General features: G+C 38.1%; 3 protein-coding genes, 1 long non-coding RNA gene and 1 other non-coding gene across 7 annotated transcripts in view; 1 reads left to right on the forward strand and 4 right to left on the reverse strand.

Annotated features, from left to right (window-relative positions):
- LOC104725866 overlaps positions 1-956 on the forward strand; it is a 1,470-nt gene extending 514 nt beyond the window's left edge. The window contains exons 2-3 of one of the 2 annotated variants that reach the window (XM_010444612.2): positions 328-389; positions 488-956. In XM_010444612.2, the coding sequence (XP_010442914.1) occupies positions 328-389; positions 488-613 (188 nt within the window). In that variant the 3' untranslated portion in view covers positions 614-956. Of the gene's footprint in view, positions 1-321; positions 390-487 lie in introns of both variants that reach the window. The other variant, XM_010444611.2, reaches the window with a different exon arrangement.
- TRNAG-CCC lies at positions 1,132-1,202 on the reverse strand. Its single transcript has one exon. It is a non-coding gene; the product is annotated as a tRNA-Gly (tRNA).
- Positions 1,391-2,690, reverse strand: LOC104725867 (thylakoid lumenal 17.4 kDa protein, chloroplastic). Its single transcript, XM_010444613.2, has 4 exons — positions 2,529-2,690; positions 2,233-2,369; positions 1,880-2,126; positions 1,391-1,791 (listed from the first exon to the last, which is right to left on the reverse strand). Exons 1-4 carry the CDS (start codon positions 2,635-2,637, stop codon positions 1,568-1,570), a joined length of 717 nt encoding a protein of 238 aa, XP_010442915.1. The 5' UTR covers positions 2,638-2,690; the 3' UTR covers positions 1,391-1,567.
- On the reverse strand, positions 2,954-3,565 carry LOC104725869. The gene is made up of 2 exons (XR_757975.2): positions 3,483-3,565; positions 2,954-3,387 (listed from the first exon to the last, which is right to left on the reverse strand). It is a non-coding gene; the product is annotated as an uncharacterized LOC104725869 (long non-coding RNA).
- On the reverse strand, positions 4,835-8,643 carry LOC104725870 (WD repeat-containing protein 44-like). Of its 2 annotated transcripts, none has more exons than XM_010444615.2 (6): positions 8,462-8,643; positions 6,904-8,055; positions 6,710-6,800; positions 6,321-6,610; positions 6,133-6,226; positions 4,835-6,027 (listed from the first exon to the last, which is right to left on the reverse strand). In XM_010444615.2, exons 2-6 carry the CDS (start codon positions 7,927-7,929, stop codon positions 5,549-5,551), a joined length of 1,980 nt encoding a protein of 659 aa, XP_010442917.1. In that variant the 5' UTR covers positions 7,930-8,055; positions 8,462-8,643; the 3' UTR covers positions 4,835-5,548. The 2 variants fall into 2 exon arrangements, with proteins under 2 accessions (XP_010442917.1, XP_010442916.1); XM_010444614.2 differs by having other exon boundaries at positions 6,904-8,067.

Here is an 8,988-nt window from a genome sequence, read left to right on the forward strand (position 1 = left end):
CTTTGTTTAAAGGGTTAACTATATCGAATTTACGTCCCAATACAATCCATCTCAATCCGAAATCAGCTTATGATATTAGAATTTAGTATCTTCGTCTTTTCTTGATCGTTGAGCTGAGTGCCTCAGTGATCTACCTTAATACACTTCGTTATTTTACTGTTTATTGGTAGCTAGAGTCACACGATCGGAAATACTATTTCATTTCTGCCTTTTATATTAGAACATATCTAAGTATCTAACTAACCTTTTTCGCGTTGCAATAAATATGAATCCGTTTTAACTAGAACATGTATACTCCGCTGATACAATGTTTTCTGTTAGCCATAGTGGAAGGCTCTATCCAGATCGGAGGCTCAAAGATTCATGAGATAAGTTTCAAGCTCTACAAGGTATATACATGTTTATATATGCTTATAATTTTAAGGAATGTTATGTTTTGCGCGCGTCCAAATATTGACAAGATCCATACTGGTTTGTTATTATAAAGAGTGAGGAAGTGGGAGCGAAGAAGATGAGCCATAGGAAGTTGATGTTCCACTCCACAGCGGACTACGACGATGCAGGACCCAACCCTAAACACGACCCAAGAAGAAGGCCCGGAGGCAAAGGTTGAATCATCAACAACAATCGTCTCTCTGTCTCTCTCTCTCTCTCTATCTATCTATATATATATAAGTTAGCATATAAATATATAAGCACATGCACTACTAATATCTATAATATGAATGTATGTATGTTATGTTTTGTCTCCTCCTTCTCTGACTCTTTTTGTTAGAAGATGAGATATCAGTGTACAATACCCTTCGGAAACGCGTTCGTCAAAGGAGGATTAATGCCAAGACATACTAAATCCTATTTATTTAACATATATATATATATATATATATATATATATATATAGAATCATATTCTGTGTACTTCGTTGTATCAGAAAATAAATAAAGAGTGTTATGGTTATTTTTAGTATCACACAGCGAATAATCATGATCTCTACAGCATATAACGACAACGTAATCCAAAAATCAGAATTCTAAAAAAATATATAGTATTTTATATAATTGATCATTTCAATCCCAAACATATAATATATAAAAAAATTGTAAGTTGAACTAATTAAAACAAAAAAAAAGGTGCGCATCCAGGGAATCGAACCCTGGTCAGTACCGTGGGAGGGTACTATGATACCACTACACCAGATGCGCTCCTGCTTACTCCTCTTCTATTATATATTTTTATATTACATAATTACTATGTCCATCAGTCCATGAATGAACACAAAGCACTTGGGTTTGGTTGTAAACTTACACTTGTTTTGCAGAAATACACATAATTTACACACAGTATTAACACATAGATTATGTGTATGTAAATTATTGAAGAATGAAGAACATAGAAAAATGCATTTTGTTTGTTACAGAATTTACAAGAATTGATTATACAACCTCATAACTCTCCTCCTCAGTCCTATCCTTCAACCTTTACGTACTTTGTTTTCATACATCTTTGTGTCAAATCTCAATTCTTACATTTATATAATACATTCAAAACAAATATTTCTCTCTTCTCTCTATCGGCAACCCAACACAAGTCTTCCTTCTTCGTTTATTGTCGCGTTCCTACATATTTTCTGAAGGTCTATGTAACCAATGATAGTGTCCTCAAACACCACATCCTCCAGATTTGCCTCTTCGAATGTCGAACCTGATAACACCGTGTTCCTGAACACCGCACCTTTCAGATTCGATTTCCCAAAATTAACCCGATCGATAACAGCATTCGAGAAATTCACCCCTGCGCAAGGATCAAAACTAAGCATTACTTACCACACATGCTTTCCAAGTTTCAAGATTGAAGTGTTACATGTAACAAATTAAGATACCTTTGAAGCTTGCTTCAACGGCATAAGCTTTTGACATAACAACCTCAGTCATGTCAGCACCATCAAACTTGGCACCAACCATCAAGGCAGCAGAGAGAGTCTTCCCTTTAAGATTAGTTTGATCATTTGTGTAATCACAGAACCTAAGATCCAGCGGTTTGTCATAGACACCATTAGCTTGACCTATCGTATTACCAACGAATGCTTTTTCACACCGGTCTGGTTCTGTTGATAGCGGAGGAAGTCTCTGAAAAAAAATAACAAACCCATTCTTCATCACTTCAAAACATTACCATCCTTTAACATTCTTCCATAAAGCTTTAGAATTAAAATTTGGTTTCAGTGGACAGAACCTGGTTAGCAGCAATTACAGGAGAAGCTATTGTAAGAGTACAAGCACAAAGAGCAGCGCAAGCGATACATCCAAGCTCCTTTATAGACAACAAACTCTTCTTGATTCCTACACCATTCTCTCCTCTGTTTTCTCCGACTGAGAGAGACCATTATGCAAAATTTAGGGTCTGATTAGAGTTTTGAACTACAAAGCTACATATATAATGCTTCAAATCGAAGAACCAAGAAGAAACATATAGAAGAAGAAAAAAAACAAATAAATGCAGAGGAAAAAGAAAAGAAGATGCGTTTATACCGGAGCAATGTACTGTTGTTACTAAAGATCTCGGCTCACGGCGGAGTTTTAGGGAGAAACACGGCGAAGATAGATTATTCCTGGTGAACTGAACAGGAAGCGAAGCCATTTGAGAAAATGGGATCGGATGTTTCAGATTTTTTTGTGTTTGTTCGAACTCTTACGGACAACCGTAGAGTTTTATCAATTCGTTATGGATCATGCCTATGACGTGGCATGACAGATCATAATATCACAAACTATCATGCCTATGACGTGGCATGACAGATCATAATATCACAAACTATTAAGCCCATTGGGCCGATTACTATTTTGGTCCAGTTAAAAACTACTTTATGTTGGCTTTATAACCACGCATATGTATGATTTACATTTACAAAAACCGGAATATATTTGTTTCTATAAGTTTATTGGATCCTTCTAGGTCAATTGAAACCCTATGTTTAGAGTTTTTTTTATTTTTTATACTAAAGAATCAGCTCAGACGAGCCAATTATGAAGAAAATTGTCTACAAACAAAACATGATGCAGAAACACACGCACTTGGCGTGCTAAAAAATCCGCTCGTACATTAGCATTACGAGAAACATAAATCAAAGAGAAAGAAGAAAACTCCTCCATGTCGATCCGAATGTCATCTAAATATATTGCAAAAGCTGGCCAATCAGTTGGGGAAGACACCATCTTCACCAAGTCGGAGCAGTCGGTAAGAAAAGCCACATCCCGGAAGTCATGTCCAATCATACATTGCATCGCCCAGATGAAGGCTTCAACTTCTGCATGTAACGGGATAAACTTCGCCGGAAATTTGTCGCTCCAAGCACTGGGGGCGATCCTTCCGATGAAATACATCACCATCCTGCACCAGCAAAAACATATGTCGCTTTCCAAGAGCCGTCAACATAACATCTCTGTCCCATAAAAATCGTAGAAAGATATAAACCCCTTCTATACCCAGGTGTTAGACCCGTAGTAGTGGAGGGAAACTCCTCCCCCTCGACATCTACCTGAGCCTCCTGCCAGGACAAAGCCTCCCCCTCCCCCACCCGGACAACCTCATCAGGGCGTTCAGCCTGGTTTTCAAAAACACGGGCGTTTCGAGCTTTCCAAATATACCACATCATCCAAGGAAAAATCTGAACCTGTGGACCCAGACTTATGGGATCTAGAAAATGATCAACATTAGCATATACAGAGTTCGTCGGAAAGAGTTGCGGCCCCACTGGTACATGAGCTAAAGCCCAGGCTTGTCGGGCCGGCGGGTATAGAAAGATGGCATGATTTATATCCTCCTCCTCCATCCCGCACCGTGTACAAACGACATCACAACTCAATCCCCGATCACGCAAATTAGTCGATACCGAAATACAACCCGATAAAACTTGCCACATAAAATGTTATAGTTTTGGTGGACATTTTACTTGCCACATAAAATGTTGTAGGTTTAGAGCCTTATATATATATAGCTTTTAGTTCCTTAATGCGTACGTACCTTAACCATGGCTCCTTGGTCTTCGAGAGACGGTGAACTCAAACGTGTACAAGAACAGATCCAGCAGTTGACGACGGAGGTGCAAGCTCTCGCCTTCAAGCTGGATAGTTACATCAATTTCCATCGGCCACAAGAAAAACCCGATGAAGAAAACTGTCAAATTCATGGCAGACGATCGGGTCAAGAGCTTCTCGACTGGATGGTCACCATCAGAGAGATGGTTGCGATGAGATTCCGAACTTGGTGGTCGCAACTAGTAACGTTGCGGACACGTTTCGATAATAAACCTAAAATCTCTTCGTGGGATCAGTTGAAGAAGAAGATGAGTGAAACGTTCTTACCACCCAACTATGATCCAGAGACGCCCCAAGACTTACACATGTTGCTAGAAGAATTTTATAAAGAGTCGCTGTCCACGCGCGTTGATGACATGAATGAGTCAGACCAACAACATCAACATGAGGGCTTGTGGCAAAAGTTCCGACACCAACTCAACTTGAATCCCTTCACTTCTCTTGCAGAAGCACATCGACAGGCCCGCATCGCGGAAGCTAAGAAGAATATGGAATTTATCATAAATGTGTTTGGGTTTTTCTTTGTGTGGTGGTGTGCGGTGACATTGGCGACTGTTATATTGTTATACTGTTTTGGACTGTTGTTTTAAGAACTATTTCATTGAGATCTTACTTTTTTCTCAAAACCTTGAGTCGATACTCGATATTAACACATTGCACACGCTACCTTTTTTTTTGTTTTTGGACACAACACAAACTCGTAATTACATTAACTGTATACAATTGGGGGAAAGAAAAAAAACAGAAGTTTTACTGTATACTACAAAATAGTATACAACTACAATGCCCCGGAACCTCCTCTGAGGTGGAGAGTAAGGTCCTTAAGATAAGTGCAAAACAAAATCTAAACATAGCTATATATAATAATGAACTCATTTACACGTTAGAAAAATCAGATTACACTATAAATCAACGAATCAATAATCACTACGTTAGATATTTATCAAATCAAAATCCTAATTTAAGAAAAAGGATCTAAGGAGAAGCCATTGGAAGATCTTTCTTGTGGAAGTAACGTCAACATCTTTCTCTTTCAGCCACTACTTTCCATGATCACTTGCCTCTTCTTTTATTAGGACCCTACGTACACTCGCCTGTCAATTTTTTCAGACAAATCCGCACTGTCTAAAAAACTCTCTCCAACCGCCACTAATTGCCAAAAACAGAAACATCTGTTCGTTATCATCCCCGGCGTCTACATCAACTGATTGTCAAATCTTCCACTGAAACCACTTCTTGAAAGATTTTCTACAGGATCATCATAATCTTGAGAGGAAGTAACACTTTTTGACTAATTGATATCTCCAGAAATCTGAGAGTGGATCTGGTTTTGGACCCACCATATAAGCTTCAAGATCTGCCAGAACCATGTGCTTGTGCCTATCAAGAAAGGAACAATCGCATCTGATTGTTTTTTTTCTTCTTCCAAAGTTAGGAAAACGAAACCGGTTTTCTCAAGTAGTCACAGGCAAACCATAGTTCTGAAATGTTCTGATCCGTCCATCCCACCCGCCTGTGACTATAACCATACCCCATAATAGAGAGCTAGATGCTCTCTGGTAAGAGGATTTGAGAAACTTGTAATGTGATGCATTCATTGCGGATGTAGACAGAGGATTTACGGGTAGGTTTTCCTCTGGCCATGTCGCACTTCCTTTGGATATTGATCCGGGGACATATCCTTCGTTGAGAGATAAACAAGAGGGAGAAGAGAACGGGAGAGTTGTGTTATGATCTGAGAATCCACACCAGGTTGCTGCAACGGATGCATTGGTGGAGAAACGTTCAAAAGATCGAATCTTTTTGCTTTGAGAAGAACAATCTGACTCATCATTACTCCATATATATACATTGGAGTCTTCACAAGCTGAAACAATGTGTTTTCCATCAGATGTAAGAGACGCTGATATGAGGCTTCTCGTCTTGCAAACACCTAGAGAATAAAAAACAAAAAAACAGAGATGAGCTTAGTTTAGAATCAATCATAGAGATATTGAAAAGAAACTGAACGTTGTAGGTAGCATAAGAAGCAACATACCTTTGTATTTTCTGACGACATTGTTGCCTTGAAGAATTCTGACTTTGGAATCCGCGGAAACAACCAGGACTTTGTTTGGCTCTTGTGGTAAATACTGGAAAGAAACATGTATATCGATTTGTTAACATCTCACAATGTCAAGAGAAGTAAACAAAGTATCAAGACCAGGTGAAAAAAGAAGACATTACCTGAAATCCAGTTATCCGTTTATTGGAAGACTTCTTTTTGCTATGCACATGTATCTGAGAGTCCAGTTCTAAATATTCTCCTGACATGCTAAAGAATCTGCAGCTTCCGGTAAGACAACCAATAATTCCTCCCTGTCCATCCGCACGATAACACACTGCGGATATAATGTCTTTGAGATCGGCCCAATCAGTAACGTTGCAACCAGAAATGCTCCAGATTCGAACTTTTCCATCAATTGAACCACTCATGAAATAATTCTCGTTCACGGGGTTGAACTGAACAGATGTTACTGCAGAAAAAAAGAAAGTTGCAGCTAAAGTCAGATCAATATGGTAACTGAGATTTGTTCTTTAAATGTAATCACTAAGAGGAAGAAGAAGAAGCATACCATAACTATTGTGAGGGAAAACTCCAAGACAATCATTGCTACCGACTTTCCAAAGCCGGACAGTTTTATCCATTGACGCCGACAGAAGATACTACATTAGGAAATTACATAACAAATGCCTCAGTTTTTAAAACTTCCATCTAAGCAATAGTTGCATGGTAGTATGAAAAATGTAAAAGAATTTGGAAGCTTACATTATCTTTTGACCATGAGATGTCCAAGACTTCACCCGTGTGCCCGCGGAATTCATATAACGGTTTATCCATTATCCGGAAAACTTTAGGAGGGAAGACAACGCAAGCCGAATCAGATGTTTTCCTGAAACTTTCTGTAGCCTTCTTTGATTTTTCCTCATCCACCAAAACCGGTTTCAACTGAGAAAGATCATTTACCTCAAAGTACATAGACGAAGGATCTATCTCATTCAGGCCATCCCTTCGTAGTCTAGATCTCTTATCCTCCACGACTTTCCACACGCGCACAATCCCATCTTCACCAGAACTTGCAAGAAACTTCCCATCGCCGCTAAACTTCATCGCCAAAATGGCACCATCATGAGCTTTAATGTCTTGACTCTGATAAAGAGCTGAAAGCTCCTTCGCCTGTTTCTTACATTGCTTAACCTTAACTCTTGAAATCACATCACCAAAACCAGAAGAAGCTCTGATTTTACCACTAGATTCAACTTTTGTATCCGCAGTACACCCCATAGACCGCAGCCTTGTAAACCATCCCTTCTTGAAACTCGTGACTAACCCTGCGATACTCCCCTGCTTCTCTGTTTCCTTCACCTGGCAATACCTGGAGTTAGAACATGATGCCATTGAAGAGCTTTGTCTCCTCGTTACATCACATCCACCCACATTTTTGTCTACTCTCAAAGACAATTCCTCGGAAACTTCAACACTTGAACCAGACGAAGAAACTTCACTAGAAGAACTGCTAAAAACTCCAGATCTCCTCTCCTCAGCTTCAACAGAATTCTCTTGAGCTCCATGAAAGCAAGACTCCTCATTAGCTACAGAGACAGACTCCTTGGATTGAACACGATCTTGTTCAACTCCCATCCACTCCAAGAACTTCCTCCGCCTCTCCACCACACTTCCAGGTGAATCATTCCATACATCAAAACCAAAACCACTTGGATTTGATGCCATCATCATCATCTCATCGTTGGCATCGAAGAATTGCAAATCTTCCTCTTGAGACAAGTAATCCATTATTATTATTATTCCTTGAGGGTAATTCAATCCATAAACACACACAGCTTAAAGAAGAATGCTTTCTTTCTTTTCTCTCAAAAGAGGAACTTCCCCAACTGCCAGTTTTGCTTCCAAACAAGCAACCTACAAGGCAAACTATATATAAAAGTTTAGAAAATAATATTAAAAATTAAAAAAAATCGTAAGAAGTTTACAAATGAAGCAATCACAGAGTTCGAGACAAAACGAGTTCACAAAATAAACAAAAAGAGTTGAACATCAATCTCAACCCAAAAACGCATTGAATCTAGTCTTTTATCTTCTCAGAGGCATTTCAACAAACAACTTATGTGGTCGATCAATGTGTAAGCAAACGAAACCAAAAAAAAAAAGGGTTTCATCTAAGCAGCACACAGAGAAGCTGAATTAAGCATAGCAAAGTGAGAGATCTCATTTTTAGATCCTAAGCAAACAAAAATGCGTGAGCACGAGCATCATCAAATTCATTAAAGTAATGAAATTTATAATAAAAGATTAAAAAATTGCATACTTGGGTTTGTTCGTCTTCACAAGGTTTCTTCGAAATTGGAACAAACACATCCCAAAGAAGTAGCAGCAGCAAGCAGTGGTAACAGAGAGTGTCTCAATTAACCAAAACCAGATTAAAGAAAAAAAGTAAAAGAGACAACTTTAATTATTAAAAAAAAAGAAGGATCAAAGGTTTTTTTTTTTTTTTTTAAATTGAAACCCGTGAAGAAGAAAGAGACAATAGAAGAGAAGAAGAAGAAGAAGAAGAATGGATTTGTGTTGTCCGGAGAGGGAAGAGATGATGAATTGTGAGAGTTTTCGTTTTAGGAGACGAATCTTTTCTTTTTTGTGTATAGCCGTTTGATATGCCTTATTTAACCTCTCTGTCTTTATTACTAGTTCTATACTTGAGTTCTTACATAATAACTATTCTATTTTGAAAAAATAATATAAAGTAACATGTTTTTATTATTTTATTTTTTAGTGTACATTAAAATTTAAATACTATATAGTATGAATTTTAAATAAAGTAAATTAATTAAATTTTTT

The sequence above is a fragment of the Camelina sativa genome, chromosome 11 (assembly GCF_000633955.1).
Source record: "Camelina sativa cultivar DH55 chromosome 11, Cs, whole genome shotgun sequence".
NCBI lineage: Eukaryota > Viridiplantae > Streptophyta > Magnoliopsida > Brassicales > Brassicaceae > Camelina > Camelina sativa.